This window comes from Macaca fascicularis, chromosome 4, assembly GCF_037993035.2.
Source record: "Macaca fascicularis isolate 582-1 chromosome 4, T2T-MFA8v1.1".
NCBI classification, from domain to species: Eukaryota; Metazoa; Chordata; class Mammalia; order Primates; family Cercopithecidae; genus Macaca; species Macaca fascicularis.
This window is the reverse complement of record NC_088378.1, coordinates 123998448-124017880: the sequence shown is the minus strand read 5'-3', so window position 1 is coordinate 124017880 and position 19433 is coordinate 123998448. Positions and strand designations below refer to the sequence as shown.

The 19433-nt window shown below is 33.3% G+C and overlaps 1 protein-coding gene across 2 annotated transcripts in view; it reads left to right on the top strand.

Moving 5' to 3' along the window:
• CD2AP (CD2 associated protein) overlaps nt 1-19433 on the top strand; it is a 152180-nt gene that overhangs the window by 112897 nt on the left and 19850 nt on the right. Inside the window, exons 12-16 of one of the 2 annotated variants that reach the window (XM_005552787.4) lie at nt 4590-4755; nt 8041-8183; nt 14891-15003; nt 16648-16749; nt 17826-18007. In XM_005552787.4, coding sequence (XP_005552844.1) covers nt 4590-4755; nt 8041-8183; nt 14891-15003; nt 16648-16749; nt 17826-18007 — 706 coding nt within the window. Of the gene's footprint in view, nt 1-4589; nt 4756-6627; nt 7696-8040; nt 8184-14890; nt 15004-16647; nt 16750-17825; nt 18008-19433 lie in introns of those variants that run through there. The other variant, XM_074037839.1, reaches the window with a different exon arrangement.

Below are 19433 nucleotides of genomic sequence, written 5' to 3'. Positions count from 1 at the left end.
GGTAGTTATTGGAAAGAAGGATAAGGGTAACTTCAGAGATATGGATCATGTTCAGTTCTTGGCCTATGTGGTGGTTACTCTGGTGTGTTCATGTGGTAATAGTTTCTCAAACTTTATAATGTTTCTGAAAATGTTATACTGCAGTTTAAACTTCAGTGAGATAAATATGAATGAATACATTTTGTCCTAAAATTTTCTAAAATGTTAGGAACATAGATTCAATTAAGAATAGACTCACTACTTTATAGGTAGTACTGTTTTTTCTCTAAGGCATGTCCAAGTGATCACAAAGAATAGAATATTAGATTTTTTAAATTGTATTTATTCACTTGGAATCACTTTTGCTTTGGTGCCTGTATTATCACTTATTTTTCCATTTCAGTTAATGCAGTAGGATATTAACCCTCATCTAAATTAATAAACGGGTTAACTTATTACGTACAGTGTTGGTAATGTATTGCTATATTATGAAGCAAATAAAATGACATATTTTGGTTATTTTTTTGTATTTTGTTAGCATTCATTTTAAACATTTTTGTTAAAAAAAATCACATACTTGAGATAACTCTTCTGTATTTCATTTTCTTTCTTACAGATAGGGTCTTACTTTGTTGCCGAGGCTGGAGTGCAGTGATGTCATCATGGCCCACTGCAACCTCAAACTCCTAGGCTCAGGTGATTCTCTCACGTCGGCCTCTGGAGTAGCTGGGACTAAAGATACATGCCACTCTACCTGGCTAATTTTTTAATGTTTTATTCTTTTATAGAGATGGGGGTATTGATTTGTTTCCCAGGCTTGTCATGAACTCCTGGCTTCAAGCAATGCTCGCATCTCAGTCTCCCGAAGTGTTCGGGGTTAAAGGCATGAGCCACTGTACCCAGCCTGTATCTTAAATTATCATAATATCTGTATCTTATGTATTTCTTCCTTGGTCATTCAGGTAGCTAACATAGAACTTTTTTTTTTCCCCTCCTTAAATCTACATTTTCTCTTGGATTTGGCCAATTTTTAGCTGAACTAAAATTCTTGTACTCACAGCTGGATGTTCTCAGAAGAATGAAGTTGGAGCCCTACCCCACACTGTAACCTAAAAGTAACTGAAAATGGATCATTGACCTTAAATATAAGAGTTAAAACTCTTAGATGAAAACAAGAGTAAATCTTCATGGCTTTGGATTTGGCGATAGGTTTTCAGATACGTGTGATATTGTGATTTAATAAGGAATGCATATTTGATATTTGTCCCTGGTTTCTGGCACCATAGCTCCTAAAACCCTTGAAATTTCCTGAGTGATAAAGGTGAGAGGAACATCTTTTGTTATTTATAACTAGCATCTTTCAACCACGTCTGAGTTTATATTAATGAAGAGACTTTTGTAATGCCCCTAAAGGTGGGGAGGGCCCTTGTTGCCAGGGGAAACAACCAACTGATTAGCTTTCATTAAAAACCCTAAACAACCGAGTTTAGAGAGCTCGTGGGTTGGTGAACACATTGAGGGGCTGGAAAGGTGGTACACCTGGAGAAGTTATGGAAACTCTGCATCTCTTCCTGCATACCTTGCCTTTTGCATGTGTTCCATTTGGCTGTTCTGAGCTGTATCCTTTATAATAAACTGTAAATAAAGTGCCTCCCTGAGTTCTATGAGCTCTTCTGACAAGTTATCAAACCCGAGGAGTGATCATGGGAATCCCCAGTTTATAGCAGTTGATCAGAAGTACGAGAGGACTGGACTTCAGATTGGAATCTGAAGTGGGAGCAATCTTGTGGGTCTGAGCCTTTAACTTATGGGATTTGATGCTCACCCCAGATAGATAGTGTCAGAACTGAATTAAATTATAGGACACTCAGCTGGTGACAGATACTTGGTTGTTGTGGGAATAAATCCCCACACATTTGGTGTCTCAGTGTTGTGAATCTAGAGAAAAGTATTTTGTTCTTTTTAGACTATGTCACAAAAAGCATATTTAACCAAAGAAAAAATAATTGTACTTTATCAAAATTAAAAACTTCTGTGTGTTAAAGGACATTAAGAAAGTAAAAAGACAACCTACAAAATGGGAGAAATCTTACCAGATTTGCAAGTATCTGGAATATATAAAGGACTGTTACAGCTTAACAACAAAAAGACAAACCTATTTAAAACTGCAGCACAGGCTGAAATAGATATTTATCTAAAGGAGATATATAAGTTTTGTTGTTTATAACAAGCATGTTTATAAGCATGCTTGTTATATAAGCACTTGACAAGATATTTAACATCATTAATCATGTCAGTAAGCACTTGACAAGATGTTTAATATCATTAGTCTTTAGGGAAATGCAAATCAAGACCATGAAGTGGGTCACTTCACACCCACTGGGATGGTTAAAATTTTTTTTAAGAAAGGAAAATAAATAATAAGTGTTTGCAAGGATGTGGAGAAACTGGACTTTTATACATTACTGGTGCAAGTAGAAAATGTTTTAGCTGCTATGAAAAGCAGTTGGGTGATTCTTCAGAAAGTTAAACATGGAATTACCATATGACCCAGCAGTTCCAAACATCCAAGAAATTGAAAACAGACACTCATGTATTATACATAAATATTCATAGCAGCACTGTTTACAGTAGGCAGAAGGTAGAAGGAATCCAGATATACTTCAGTGGATAAACAGATTGTGTTTTATATATGTGTATGTATATGTATAATGGAGTATTATTCAGTCACAAAAAGGAATGAAATACTGCTATATGTATGAAGAGGATAAACTGCTAAAACATTGGGCTAAGTGAAAGAAGCCAGACACAAAGATAATTGCATGATTCCATGTGTATGAGATATCCAAAATGGATAAATCCATAGAAGATAGAAGGCAGATTGCTGTTTGCCAGAGGTTAACTGATTAATCAGGAAAGGGTTATCTTTTGGGGTGCTGGAAATGTTTTAGAAGTAGATAAAGGTGTTGGTTGCATAATATTGTGAATATACTAAATGGCACTGAATTGTTCATTTTAGAATTTTTAATTTTATGTAAATGTCACCTTAACTAAAACAATAAAATCTAGTACATAAATATGTTGCCATCTTATAGTAGTTATATAATAAGTCAGTACATTATAGTTGATTTAGTTATGTTTACATAACCAGGAATGATGAGTCGTATTTTTGTTACCTTTTGATTTCCATGTATTGTTTTTTTTTAGACTAACACTACAGAATTTCAAGCTGTTATTTGTGTATCTGTTAAAAGAAATATGTTCAATCAGTGAACTTCTCTTTAATTTCTCTCCTTTGACCATTTTTCGTGGTATTATGTATAAAACATTTTTCCTAATTTCTAGAAATTTAAGTTTGTCTGGTTTTTACAACTACAAATAGTTTTATTTCATTATTTATTTCAACTGGAGAGTTTCGTTTTTTAAAAATTTCTGATGGTATAATTATATACTGCATTGTTATCTCTTGAGGCCATATAGAAATAGATTTTTGTACCAAATGATGACCAGAATTTTAATAGACAAACTATATTTTCATGTGATTCAAAGTATTAAATAAGTGGTAAAAGGAGAAAATAGTATTTTGTATTCATTGTGAAATAAAATTTGTAATTTTTAGGGAGAGGTTTATCTGTGTGCTACGATGTTCAGGTTTTATAATCACCAGTTTCTGGCTGATATGAAATCTTACAGAATTGTTTGTGGTCTTCTGATAGACATTTTTTCAGAGACCAAGTACATTTTGAAAATTATTCAGTATGGTGCTTAGGAGATTCTTATTTTTGTATATATGTCTTATGACACGTTTTAGCTGACTGCTGTATTATGACTGTCTTATACACGTGTCAATTTTAATACCTGTTGTGAGCACCTGGGAGATCAGGAAGCAGGTGTGTCATGTGTAGTAAAAGAGTACTTGTTGCCTTTTTGGTGATAAAATTGTCTTTATTGACATAGTATAAAATTGTCAAAATTGTTTTTTTCCAGCTTATTTTCTTCTATTTCAAATGGGAATACTCATTTCGTTGCATTATTAAGTGAAATGGTATTAATAAAATTCTTAGTACAGTAGTAAGAATTGCAAATATAAGCCTGTAATTCTCTCATCTGTGGCTAAGCAGTCTCGCCCTAGTTTCTCTTAACATTTGATTTTTTTTCCTTCACCGTCATGCTTTTTAAATTTGAACGTTATATAGCACTCGAGTTTCTACTTGTTTTCAGTTCTCTATATTTCAGTTTCAGAAAATAATCTGGATTTAAGTCTAGATAATTTTCTGGTTAGAGTAAAATCATGTGTTTGTATTTGAGATAGACTACTACACTTAAAAGCAAAACTTCCTGGGAACATAATAAAAAGCAGGCATTATCTACTAATCTGAAGCTTATTAGTGGTTTTCCTCTCTACCATAGTAAACATTTTTTAAAAGCTATTTAGGCTTATTAAATTAAAATATAACTTTAAATAAAACAGTGCACACGTATACAAATACAGAGAATGAAAGTTTATGTCTGCCTCTGTCACACTTTTCCAGACTGATACAAACTTTTAGGAATAGAAAAACCTAAATAATTTTGATTGTCAATAACTTGTGAAATATTTTTAATCTTAGATGAAAAATCAACACTGGAACAGAAACCTTCTAAACCAGCAGCTCCACAAGTCCCACCCAAGAAACCTACTCCACCTACCAAAGCCAATAATTTATTGAGATCTTCTGGAACAATGTACCCAAAGCGACCTGAAAAACCAGTTCCTCCACCACCTCCTATAGCCAAGTATGTTTTACCTAATTTTAAATTAGCTTATTGATTTACTCACCTTTGACCTTAATGGCTCCATTGCCTTTCTAAATCTCCAGGGAAATTTTTTCTTATTTTTCAATTATATTTATTTTTAAAATTGACATATACAATTGTATGTATTTATTGTTTACAACACGATGTTTTAAAGCATATATATAATACATTGTGGAATGGCTTCAGTAACTATGTGATAACCTCACATAGTTATCATTTTTGTGATGAGAACATTTAACATTCACTCTTATCTTGTTTCAAGAATGCAATACATCACCATTAAGTACATTCACTATAATGTACAATGGATTTCTTAAACTTATTCCCTCTATCTAACTGTAAATATGTATTCCTTGACCACATCTTCCCACTCCCTTCCAACTCACAACCACTTCAGACTCTGGTAATCACCATTCTACTCTCTCTTTCTATGGGATCCACTTTTTTAGACTTCGCATTTGAGTGGAGAACATGTGGTATTTGTCTTTCTGTGCCTGGCTTACTTGACTTAACATCCTCCAGATTCGTTGATATTGTCGCAAATGGCAGGCTTGCTTTCTTTCTTTGTGGCTGAATGTTATTCCTGGTGTGTGTATACCACATTTTCTTTATTTATTCATCCATTGATACTTTAGGTTGCTTCCATATTTTGGCTGTTGTGAATAGTGCTGCAGCAAACATGGGAATGCAGATATTTCTTTGACATATTGATTTTATTTCCTTTGGATACGTACCCAGTAATGGAATTGCTAGATCATATGATGATTCTCTTTTTAATTTCTCGAGGGACCTTTGTACTGTTTTCCATAATGGCTGTAGGAATTTACATTCCTACCAACAGTGTGCAAGGGGTTCCCTTTTCTTAAGATGCTCACCAACACTTATCTTTTACCTTTTTGAAAAGTTAAAGTTTATTTTAATGTTGTAAATAACGTCCAAGAAGAATATAAACATGTTGAGAGCTGGATATGTAAACAAAGATCACAGGCAGATTCTGGGAATTTGATTGGAGCTTTGGTTATTAAAATGCATCAGTAAATTCCCAGGATGCTAAGCAGTATTCTGTTGGCTGTGTCAGCAGTCCTTGTGCATGCTTAAAACACTTGGGGAATTATAGTACAAATCCAGTCAGGGCTGGAACCATGGCAAACCAGCGGCTCTTAGAGATGGACTTGTTCGTGCTGCTAGGCATCATGGAGAAAGCAGCAGACAAAGAGGTGAAGGAGGCGTATAGGCAGAAGGCCCTCTCCTGCCACCCAGACAAAAGTTGGATAATCACAGAGCAGCTGTGATTACCTGTGATCACAGCTGTGATCACCTCCACTAGCTTTCTCAGGCCTTGCTGCAGCCAGGGCTGCATATGATGAGGTTAGAAAAGCCAAGAAGCAGATAGCATAGGGGACCCAGAGGCTTGACGAGAGACTACTAAAAGGTAAGCGTGACCTGGCGTCCCAGGCCCAAGTGAGTGAGAAGGTGGAGGAAAGCTAGAGCACCAGGACACTTGAGTAGGAGATTGAACATCTTACTGAAGAGTGTTCCTGGCAACTGGAGGAACAGCAGATGATGATCCAGGAGCAGATGTGCCAGGAACTTGACTTGAGATTAAAAGTCAGAAAATACTGAAGACAAAGGAACCCCAAACTAAAACTGAAATGGAAGTGCAAGAAGGATGAGTCAGAAGGCAGCTACTTTTGCAAAAGTATGGTGGAATTCTCAACCTGGTGCTTTTCAGTAAGAAGGCAGGTACTGGTGTCGTGGAGTTTGGGACTGTCGAGGTCGGGGCTGCAGAGATGGCTCTCTGGAATAAAGTTGGCCTGGTTGATAATCCTCAAAAAATTTCCTCTTTCAAAGGAGAACTCCAGGGTGCAGTGGGCCTCAGCCACCCAGGACAGTGAAAGGACCCAGTGGTGTCTCTTCTTACCACATCTCTGCAAGAGCTGATCACCAAGATGCAGCAGTAGTCAAGGAGTGGCAGCCCATTTAGTCTCCTGCCACAGCCCTTTTTAAAAACATCACCAATAAACTTTAAAAGCAAGCAAGAAAGAAACAATCCCGTCAGAAACTGGACTAAGGACATGAATAGATAATTCTCAAAAGAAGATATACAAATGGCCAACAAACATAGGAAAAATGATCAAAATCACTAATTATCAGGAATGCAAATCAAAACGGCAATGTGATACCACCTCACTCCTGCAAGAATGGCCATAATCAAAAAATAATAGATGTTAGCATGGATGTGATGAAAAGGGAACACTTCTACACTGCTGGTGGCAATGTAAACTAATAGAACCACTATGGAAAACAGTGTGGAGATTCCTTAAAGAACTAAAAGCAGATCTACCATCTGATCCAGCAGTCCCACTACTGGGTATCTACCCAGAGGAAAGCATTATACGCAAAAGGTAACTTGCACATGCATGTTTATAGCAGCACAATTCGCAATTGCAAAGTATGGAACCAGCCCAGATGCCCATGAATCAATGAGTGAATAAAGAAATTGTGGTATATATATATATACACACATACTATGGAATACTACTCAGCCATAAAAAAGAATGAAAAAAAATGGCATTCACAGCAACCTGGATGGAATTGGAGACTCTTATTCTAAGTGAACTCAGGAATGGAAAATCAAACATTGTATGTTCTCCCTAATGTGTGGGAGCTAAGCTATGAGGATGCAAAAGCATAAGAATGATACATTGGACTTTGGAGACTTGAGGGGAAAGGGTAGGAGGGGAGTGAAGGATAAAAGACTACACATTGGGTACAGTGTGCGCTGCTCGGGTGGTGGATGCACCAAAATCTTAGAAATAACCACTAAAGAACTTATTTATGTAACCAAACACCACCTGTTTCTCAAAAACCTGTTGAAATAAAAAATAATCTAAAATAATAAAAAAAAATACAAGAGCATTCTGTACATTTTGATTTAGCTCTCACTGTTGCCTACCTTCTAGAGTTGTCCTTCTATTGTTGCAGTTTAATTTTTAAGTATTATTTTTTGCATTTTCTGTGTACTAATATCTGTTGAATGTTAATTTTATGTTTATAATAATTTTCTACACTTAATAAACTGTTCTCACATTTTTCATTTCATTGTAATCAGCCTTAGGACAGAGTTTTATGTTTATGGAAATGGTTTTACAGAACAGAAAGTAATCAGTATTAGGCCATAAAATCTTTAATGTCATTAAATCACAATTTTAAAAAAGTCATGTTTCTTACTAGTGATTTTTGCATGTTTTTTCCTTATTTCAGGATTAATGGGGAAGTTTCTACTATTGCATCAAAGTTTGAAACTGAGCCCGTATCAAAACCAAAGCTAGATTCTGAACAGTTGCCCCTTAGACCAAAATCAGTAGACCTTGATTCACTTATAGTAAGGACCTCCAAAGAAACAGGTAAGTCAGCATGGACAGCAGTGGTGCATTAAAAAAAAAATTGTCAAAGAAACTCTTTAAGAGATATACATATGCAGTTTTTGTGTGGATAAAGTTGAAATTACACAGTTAAAATTTGTTTAAAATTTAGTAGCCAAAGTAGAAATAATAAAAGAAGATAAGTAAAATGTTTATGGTCCTTACTGATCAGACTTTAAGGTTTCTTACTAATCAGAGGACTGAAATAGATATTAAAAGGTGATCCATCTATTACTCCCTCTTTATAGTGGAATGACTGTGCTACCCAACCTAGATATGAATACACTTTAGTTTTAAAAGTTTAGAAATGAGATGACGTAGACTTTCAGTGCCAGCATTAGATTATATTTCATAGGACTTTAAATTTCTCCTCTTAATCTAGAGATACTTTTGTTTCCAGTATAGGAAAATATACTTTTTCTAATAACCCTTTTGCTAATTTTTTTTAAGCTTTAGGACTGATTTTTCAGCTTAATGATATCTTTGTCTAGTCTGTACTTCTTCCTTTTAAAAAAATACCTATTATTATTTGTAAAATGGAAAACTTGAAACAGAGAAGTCTTGATAGTTTTCATTATTAAAAGCATTGTGTCTTCATTACTTTCTGGTAATTTTTAATATTTTGTATAGTGCTTTGCATTTGTATTTTGTTTTTTTAACTTTTTCAAAGCACTTTCTCAGGTATGTTCTTAGTTTAACTCTAGGAAACAGATGCTTTTTTCCCCCTATTTTATGTCTAAACAAAGTAAGCTACAGACATTAAATATGCACTATCCATACATCAAAGGAGAGCTCTAAATTTTCATTTTACTCTGGTATTTTTAAGAAATCTTAATGTTTTAATTTTTCTAGCTTCATTGTTAACATTTCATGTTTATGTTTAAACTTCAAGGCCAGTTACACTTAGATGTTTTTTATTACCTTATTATAAAATATGCTATTACATTTCAAGTTTTTTCAGATGACCTTATTCTTCCCTCTTTCAGTTTGCAAATGCAAAGTTTCTGACTTAAAGTGTGGCCTCCTTTCAGTCTTCTTATTTGAATATCTTATAGATCCTTCTGTCGTATAGTTGGATCCCGCTTGCTATGGATGAAGCTATATTTACTACTAATTTCTGGGAATTGAAATGTTTATTGTATTTTAGAGAAATTCATTGAAATTTATTCAGTATGTTTTATATGGTGAAAATTATCCTTATTAATTGTTCAATAAACAGAAAAAGAATCCTCATGTTTTAAAAAATCTTACTCTTTTTTATTGAGCTTATCAGTAAATAGAATTTGATCAGTTCATATTGTTTTCTGTTTGATTTAAAATATAGCTAGAAATGTGTTTCATAAGTTATAGTTGAAGAAAAGCAGATTATTTGCCCAATTTTAACTCTGGAAATAAATTATTGCAACTGTATTTTTAATTTTCACAAATTTGTGGGATCTTTATCACACAAGTCTTTAAATGTTGATGGAGTCCCTTTGGGAATTGAAGGAGTAACATCTGGAATCTGCATCTGTTGCTTTGTATTCATCTTGAATGTTTTATTTAGTTTACATCAAGGTAGTGGAATTTTTTTTTTAATTTAGGTAAATTACAACATTTTCTTTTTTTCCAAACTTTTTCTATATAGAGTCACAACACACTGCCGTATTTCTAGTAAAAATAATATGTGTAATAATTTCAAACTATTGATGATTGGAAAGTTCTGTTTTTACTTGGTTTGGGGGCCCCTATTTCTATCTTTTATACATAGCTGTTATTTACTCCCCATATAGTAAACAGAGACTTTGTAGAACAGGGTGCGAAAACATCTTATTTCTGATTTCTTCTTTTCTTCAAATAAATAAGGAAGTAATCTAGAGATGCTGAGACTTAGCCAAGTCAGAAAACTAACAGCTACTTTCAGGCTGCTCTTCTTTATTCCTTCCACTTAATTGTACTACCTTTGGTGTACTACACTTAGGCCCTGTAAAGTTCAGAAAATACAAATGTTGGGAATTTAGTTCATGTTAAGTATCAGATTATTTACTGAGCAAGTTTTATATCCTCAGTAGTGTTTTAGGCACAGTTGCATGCTGAGATAAAAGGCATAATTGATGGAAGTAAATAGCGTATGTCCTAAACATTAAATCAGAGATTCCTGCTACCTTTTTAAGTTAGACTATCATATATTCCTAGTATTAGTAATATAAAAGTGTTCTGTCTCTTCTGTGATGTTAATACTTTAAAAAAAGTATTTTGGCTCAAATACAGCCTCAAATATAATGTGTGAATCTAGCCTTTTTAATATGTTTTAGAAAGTTGAACACATACATGAAAAACGTATTGAAAATTTCATTATTGTGTACCATAATAATTTGAGGTGAAATAATAGAAAGTGCACTGACTTTGCTGTTAACAAAAGGGGTTTTATTTATTAGTTGATTGCTGATAGAAAGTTTCCTAATGTTTTTTCCCTTAACTAACAATGGAACGATTTAGTACATGTATATGTCTACTGGAGTACCTGACATGGAAGTTATTACAAATGTTATTTTCCTTCTTTCCTGCCTCCTCCATTGTTAATTAAACCCATCCCATTTTGTTTTTGTTCTAATCTATAAAAGATATAAATCCCTGACTCTATTCTCAGATACGATTTTCTTATTTGTAAAGTCATATGTAAACATTTATGTATATATATAAACTATGTATATAAATACAGACTCTGACTTTTGTACATGTAAGAAAGACATATCCAGAACACTCAGAATTTCTCTTTTTTTAATGACACGACATAACTTTTTAGTTTCTTCATATATATTATCATAGATCATGTAGTTTTGTAAATATCAGGGCTGTTAAAAACTATGCTTACAATTTTTTTTTCTCTATTACAAACACTTCCTCAAATTGGCTTAAGGGAAATCTCAGTACCACTACTAATTAATAGTAAAGCTTGTGTGGTCCATGTATTTCTAAAATCATACGTTATCTGTAAAATAAAATTATCTTCAACTTAGTTTTAAAATATAAGATAGAAAATTTTATAGTAACATGGCTATTACGTTAAGAAAGCCCAACTGATGAAGTTTCCTTACAGTGTAGTATTTTTATCTTTTGGTGGTTTTTCTGTGGTAAGATTTTCTATGATTAAAAGGCAATTTTATGCCTGTGATCACAGCACTTTAGGAGGCCAAAGCAGGAAGATTGCTTGTGTCCAGGAGTTAGAGACTAGCCTGGGCAACATAGTGACACTAGCCTGGGTAACATAGTGAGACCGTGTCTCTACAGGAAAAAAAAAAAAACAGCTGGGCATGATGGCGCACCCCTGTAGTCCCAGCTACTAGGGAGGGAGGCTGAGGTGAGAGGATTACTTGAGGCTGAGAGTTGTAGGTTGTAGTGAGCCTTGATCATGCCGTTGCCTTCCAGCCTGCATGATAAAGAGAGACCCTGTCTCAAAAACAAACCAAAAAAAAGCAATTTTAAAGAAACGTATTATTTGACGGTAGCATTCATTGTTGAATAAGGAAACACATTTCTTTTTCTTCTGGTTTATTTGATAGTTTATCTATTTTTTAAAAAATTTCTTTTCCAATTTTACTCATTTCTTCTGGAAATAATTTATGGTGGAATTTTTCTAATAGGTACCTGTTGAGTAGCATATACTATAAAAAGTCAGCCTATATCTAAACTAGAATTTTAAAAAAATTGGTTTCTAATAGTTTCCTTGATCATGCCATATTAAAGACTTGTAAGTATCATATAAGGCATTAGTGAATTTTTATTTATGTATGAAATATTTTAAAGATAGTATTGAGTCATATTTTTATAGTGAGATATTTTAAAGTAATATTTAACATATTTTTCTTCTTTGATACCATAGAATTAAAATTGATTTTCATTGTAATTTCTATCGTGGGCTAAAGACTAAAAGTTGATTTAATTTTAGTTATAACTACATTATGAGGTGTAACATGCTGATTTATTACTCTGGCCTCTTAAAGCACTAAGCCATCCTTTTGGAAGCTGTCTTGGTGTTCAGTGAGTAATAAAACAGGACTTTCTAGCTTAATGCATATTGAAATTAATACTAATATTATTTTTTCCCTTTGAAAGACAAAGGAATAAACCTCAAATCTAATACACATCTTGTGTAAGTTAGATAACCTGCAAATAGTTATATGCCAAACATTGAAATGGTTTTATTCATTCTACAGCTGTTCTTTTTTCCTGTTTTGTAAAATAATTATTTTGGTTTAGTCTTTTTTCTAGACATTCCTATCCTTGACTTTTCTTTCCAGATTTTGTTTCCTAGCCTGTTTGCCATGTTTCCCTTCTTACGTGTCAGGAAATTATTCTACCCTTCTCCATTTTGGTAAGATGAAAGTTTATAAAGCAATCAAAATAGTATTTTCAATATAAATAGGTGGTGCACATTGATTTTTCTTTGTAATTTTACTGAAAGTGTACTTGTCTGTCTGTCTATTTATTCTAACCCTTTTGGTTTTCCATTTTTAGAGAAAATGAAATTCATTTTGGAAAAGTTTCCTGATTCATTTAAAATATTCTTTTGATAATTGTTTTTGAAGAAAATTGGCAACCATAAAAATCAGTTTATTTTCTCTCCAAATTGGATATTTCATTTTGATTTTTTAAAATTTTATGTGTTCCTAGCAACATGCAGATTTTAAGTGGCTGGCAGAGTGACAGATGTGATTGCAAAAGCCAAATGATTGTCATGCCTGTTATGCCATGTGTACAGCGTAAATCCATTGTTATCCCTCTTAGGTAAATTTATAAGCATTTAGATAAGTCATGAGTCCAAAATGTGCACTGTTCCTTTTTACTAACCCAATGGCTTAAATGGAGAACCTGAGAGAGTTTTAGAATAGTAAAGTTACTTGTCTTGGTGTTGTAGTTCAAAACTGGACATACAGAAGACATTTTACACGAGCATGGTGTATACTTTTGTAAATCTATGTTTTATTTACCCTTTCAGTTTCATTTTTCTTTGTCTTCTCCTGTGTTTTTCTGTTTGTTTCTTTTTCTTTCTGCAAGTTGCTTAAATATGCATTTGAAAATAATCTCTATAGGCTGAAATGATTGGATTGTACTTGTTAAGGTTTTTTCTTTGTGGATTGTTAATGCACACATCAGTGTAAAAGCAATTTTCACCCTTCAAACTACAACATATTTTAACATCTTTTAAAAATACTGATTGCTTTCTTTATGATATTTACAAATAACATGACATTTAAACATATATTTAAATTCAACCTTCACATTATATAATGCATTTTTCATTGTCATTTATTATTATGGTTTGTTTCTTTCATGATTACTTACAGTTATCTAAAGACTCAAATATTAAATCAAGCATATTAGAGTATCTGTTTTAATGAATCAGCTTAGTAAGTTGACACAAGTGAGAACACACAAAGAAATTGATAGAAAATATTAAGTTATCAGCAAATTCTTCTAGTTGTTATAAAATGCATATTACCAAACAGTGATGCCTCTTTTTCTGCCTTACCTTTGTGTCCTCCATCCCTTAAAAACATTCTCTAAATAAGTAAAGTTGATGAATAAATTTTATGGGCAGTGATGAGTATCTGTATCTTTTTAAAGAAACAAATAACTGAGTTAGAACATATACCTATCTGACAGAAAGTATTATAAACATCTAGGCAGATGGTAACGTGAAGAATTAATACAGATCTGGATGATTAGACCAAAGGAATCTGCTATTAGGTAGAAAATTTTGGCTGTGGTTAATACCTGAGTTTGGAATCTGAATTAAAGGAAGGTTCTATTGAAAATGGAAGTATCTGTAGTAGTTTACCTTTTGGGTTCTTGATTCATACATAGATATCTGGGCTTCAGAGTTAAAGACATTTCCTTTAGCAAGACTTCTGAATCATCTAGAAAAAGGCAAAGTATTATATATCATTGTTTTAGAGTAGATTTGTCCTTAAACCCAAGTTACCGGGTCAAAGGTCTGCCAGCCTTTGATGATGAGGAAGTAAGTTGGTAATCCATGTAGCTTTTTTTTTTTTTTTTTTTTTTGAATCTGATTTGCCTTAGATTTGAAGCCATCTTGTGATTGCTAAACATGATAATGTCTAAGCAAAGGTGCAGTGAACTATAAACAGTTTGAGTCCCACCTAATACTGTGCACGTACATATACACATAAAGGTACATTAAATCATGCTTTTGCTTTATATTGAGAAACACAAATCGAAAGTGGCAGGGTGCCAGATAAAGTTTAATTCTTAACATTCAAATATTCTACTTCTTGAAGTTCAAAACAGTTTTACATGCTGATTTTCTGAGATCTTGTAATTTATTATGAGTTTAAGAAGTAGATCTTTGTTAGGAACTTGATGAGTTTTTTATGCTACTACATTTTATGATACAGATTTTTCACTAAGAACTTTTTGTTGAGGTCTAGGTCTCTACTGGAAACAACCTTTATAGTGTTAATAAAGTCATATACTATATAAATGTATCAGGTAAAGAGGATTTTTTTTTTCTTTTAAGGGCGAGTGTTGTTTTCCAAATGCATATGAAAAGCACAGGTCAATTTGTGAATTCTTCAAAGTAGTGGTACTCTTTTTAATTTATAGTTTGTTCAAAAACTGAAACATTATTTTTTACCTTTAAAAAGGTACAATTCTCTTAGTAAATAATATTTATTTTTATTTTCTAGATGTTGTAAATTTTGATGACATAGCTTCCTCAGAAAACTTGCTTCATCTCACTGCAAATAGACCAAAGATGCCTGGAAGAAGGTTGCCGGGCCGTTTCAATGGTGGACATTCTGTGAGTTCACCTAATTGTCTTAAACTACAGTAGATTTAGCCAATGCAGAGTCCATTTGAAGGTAGAGATTTATAGCTCTACCTAAGTTTAACAATCGGGATGATAGCTGTTATACTCAAGTGGCAAATGCTGGTATTTAAGGAGATAGAGGGAGAGAGGTGTGTTCATTCCAACAGGGTCTGGAATGGAAGGTTACAGAATCAGAAGGAAATTATCGTGAGGCTGTAGCCACAGAGCACAGGGTCAAAGGGTGACAAAGAAAGAACCTGTTTAATTTGTCTTTCAACAACAGTTACTAAAATTCAGCAGATATTCACTTTAGGAAAGATTGAGAAAAATTTTTCTCCTGAAATATTCAGTGTTTTTTTTTTTTTTCTTTTTTCTAAATTTTTAAAATTAACTTCAGTAGGTACATAATAGATGTGTATATTTATGAGTTATGTGAGATATTTTGATACAGACATGAAATGCATAATAATTATATCAGGGTAAATACGGTATCCCATCACATCAAGCAATTGTCTTTTGTGTTACAAACAATCCAAATTGTATTCTTAGTTATTTTTAAGTGTACAATTAAATTATTTTTGACTGGTAGTTACCCTGTTATGCTACCAAATAATAGGTCTTACTCAATTTTTTGTACTCATTAACCATCCCCCATTCCTACCACCACCCGACTAACACCCTTCCCAGCCTCTGGTAACCATCTTTCTGTTCTCTGTCTCCATGAGTTCAATTGTTTTAATTTTTTTAGTGAGAACATGCAAAGTTTGTTCTTCTGTGCCAGGCTTAGTTCACTTAAAATAGTGACCTCCAGTTCTATCCATGTTGCAAATGACAGGATCTCATTCTTTTTTGTGACTGAATAGTATTCCATTGTCTATATGTACCACATTTTCTTTATCCATTTGTCTGTTAATGGACACTTAGGTTGATTCCAATTCTTGGCTATATTCTTGTGAATAGTGCTACAATAAACATGGGAATACAGATATTCCTTTGATATACAGATTTCCTTTTTCTTAGTATATACTTAGCAGTGCTGGATCAGATGGTAGCTCTATATTTAGTTTTTTGAGGAACCTGCAAATTTTTCTCCATAGTAGTTGTACTAATTTACATTCTCCCCAGCAGTGTATGAGGGTTCCCCTTTTCTCCATATCCTTGCCAGCATTTGTTGTTACCTATCTTTTGGATAAAGACCATTTTAATTGGGGTGAAGTAATAACTCATTGTAGTTTTGATTTGTATTTCTCTGATGATGGTTGTGAAATATTCATTGTTTTTGTAGTACTTATCCTCATGTCTAAATGTATTAACTTCTTTGTATGCTTTTTCTACATTGCCTGGAGTACTGGTGGTAATGTAATGTTAATATATTAGCTCTTAAACGCTATAGTACTTTTAAAATTACCTAAATGGAGAAAATCCTTGCTGCTAAGAGGCAAACTTTTTGCCCTCAAGATACGCAAATATGTTATTCAGCTTGAAAGTATGTAGCATCCTATTAATGATAATGGGATATCAGCAACAGTAGCAGCTGAAAAATCCATAAAAGTTACTTGTTTTGTTATCCAAAGACTTACTACCATTTCTTTTCTTTGGTCTGTTATGTCTCTTCACTTCTAAAAAATCATTTAGCCAACTCACAGCCCCGAAAAAATCTTGAAGTTACCAAAAGAAGAAGACAGTGCCAACCTAAAGCCATCTGAATTAAAAAAAGATACATGCTCTTCTCCAAAGGTGAGGTGCATTGTGGGCTAAGGTTTGTTGACTTTCTGGGATTCTTTGTGGACCTCAAACATAGATAATTTAAGGTGTTCTTTAGGAAGAATTATTTCTTCTGCCAAGAAATGGAATAATTACTGCTAAAAAATTGAATTGTTTAGCTTCGTCAGACTGTTTTCTGCAAATATTTTTGAAAGAGCTTACATTTTAATTGAATAAAATAAATATTACATATTTTGTATTTTTAAAGGCATAGATCTCTGCATCTATTTCATTTCTCCATTAAACATATATTCTTAAGGTCAGAAATGAACACTTGTGTAGTATTTACCTAGCTTGGTGCTTAGTATAATAATTAAGCATTCAGTATATACTGGAATGAATGGCAGAATACTGTATGTACATGAATCCTTTCATCTGTTACATGTGTTAGATGTCTTATCAAAATTTTTACCATTTTTATTTAACATAGTTTCACCACAACTGACACACATTTAAGGTCATTTAGGTTTCCTCCCAAATTATTTCTCTATTTCATTTCAGGGCATTTTTGTCAGAGTGTTTCCAATTTATTAAATACACCTAATCTGATTCTCTCAGCTGTCAACAGTCTATTGAAATTCTATTAAAGTGATTTGCTATTTTTTTTAGTGAAACAGTTATGAGGTGACAGACTATGGACTCATTTTAGTGACTCTTCCTGAACCTATTAAATTGTTCACAATTACTTTTAAGTGAAGCTCTTTGGACATTCCAAACAATAAGTATTGAATATGGAAGAAAAAATAATACCTTTATAGTGCTCTCCTGTTTCACTAGGCGAACCATCCATAATATGCATTTGATGGATTTTTCTTTTTTCCTTTTTTCTTCTGTTAATGAAATTGTCATTTCCTACAAAAACCACTAATGATTATAAATTTATTCTTTAGTTGTCTGGTGATTTTTCCAGTTGTGAACATCAAATTGCTTTTGAATTTCCAAATTTGCCATTTATCTTGAAGTACTTAATTGTTTTTCTTCTTGATGTAAAAATCTTTTGAACTTAAATGTAATATTAAAGTCAGAAAAAAAATTTTTTGTGTTTTCAGCCATCTGTGTACCTTTCAACACCTTCCAGTGCTTCTAAAGCAAATACAACTGCTTTCCTGACTCCATTAGAAATCAAAGCTAAAGTAGAAACAGATGATGTGAAAAAAAATTCCCTGGATGAACTTAGAGCCCAGATTATTGAATTGTTGTGCATTGTAGAAGCACTGAAAAAGGATCACGGGTAAGTAGCCCTTCTTTTCTCCTATGAGTACTACTTAACCCATGCGTAAAGAATTTTTTTCAAACCATATTAAGTAAAAATCTAATCTGTGGCTGGGTGTGGTAGTTCACTCCTGTAATCCCAGCACTTTGGGAGACCAAGGTTGGAGGATTGCTTGAGTCCAGGAGTTTGAGACCATCCTGGACAACATGGCAAAACCTCATTTTTGCAAAAAAAAAAAAAGAAAAAGCCAGGGTTAGTGGCACATCCCTGTAGTCCTAGCTACTCAAGAGGCTGAGGTGGGAGGATCTCTTGAGCCTGGGAAGTCAAGGCTGCAGTGAGCTGTGAATATGCCACTGCACTCCAGCCTGGGCAACAAAACCAAGACTCTGTCTCAAACAAAAGTCTCTGGTGTGAGCAAGTATGTTTTCAAAGAAATTTTCATTAACAGTGCTTTTCTCTTTTCGGCAAAAAAGTTAAATTGGTGGTTATTCTGGTAGGTGGCTGTTTTACATATACATGTTGCCCGTAGGTGCTCTTAAATTAGCTCTAGAATGGATAAAACATTTCTGAGATATATATATACATATATATATGTTTTAAAATATAAAACATTTTAGAAGTCTTTCCAAAGGGTATTTTCAGTATCTTCAGTTTCTCTGGAAAAGTGAAACTGGATGGCAGGTTTTTTTGTTTGTTTGTTTGTTTGTTTGTTTGTTTTTAATATCTAAAAAACTTGCTTCAGCAGGAGAAGGGATAAATACTATTGATACATTAATAGAGAAATACTACACAGCATACAACAATAAAAGTAAATTTCAACATCAGTATGAATTAATCTAAATATTGAGAGGAGGGAGCAGGTCAGAAGCATACACGCAATCAGTGTATTTCATTTATATAAAGTTGGAAAGCATACCAAACCAGAAAACGTACATACATAACCATAATTTTAGGCTAGAAATCTTCTGGTCAGATATGATTAGTTTTTAAACTACTAGGAAAAATACTGTATTTTGGATCTGGTTATGTATCTATACATATAGTTAACTTAGTTTTCAGAGGATTTGATCAGTGCTTCTGCGAGGTTGAGTTGGACATTTATAAAATGAATGTGTTGGGATAGGTGATCTCTAAAACCCTTCCCTTAACTCTGAAAATTTTTTGGTATGGTTTATGTTGAGACATACCCTAGTTGAAAGTTAGGGACTTTTTAGAGCTAAAACAAATTTACAAGATCACCTATTATAGGTGAGCTCCCCCTCTGGCTTTTTAAATGAAGAGATAAAAGTTTATAGAGATAAAGTTATTTAGCCAAGATCACACAGTTCTTAAATGACAGAGCTAGAACTCAAACCCGTATTATCTATTGGTTTAGAGATTTTTTTTTTTTTTTTTTTTAAATGAGATGGAGTCCCGCTGTGTTGCCCAGGCTGGAGTGCAGTGG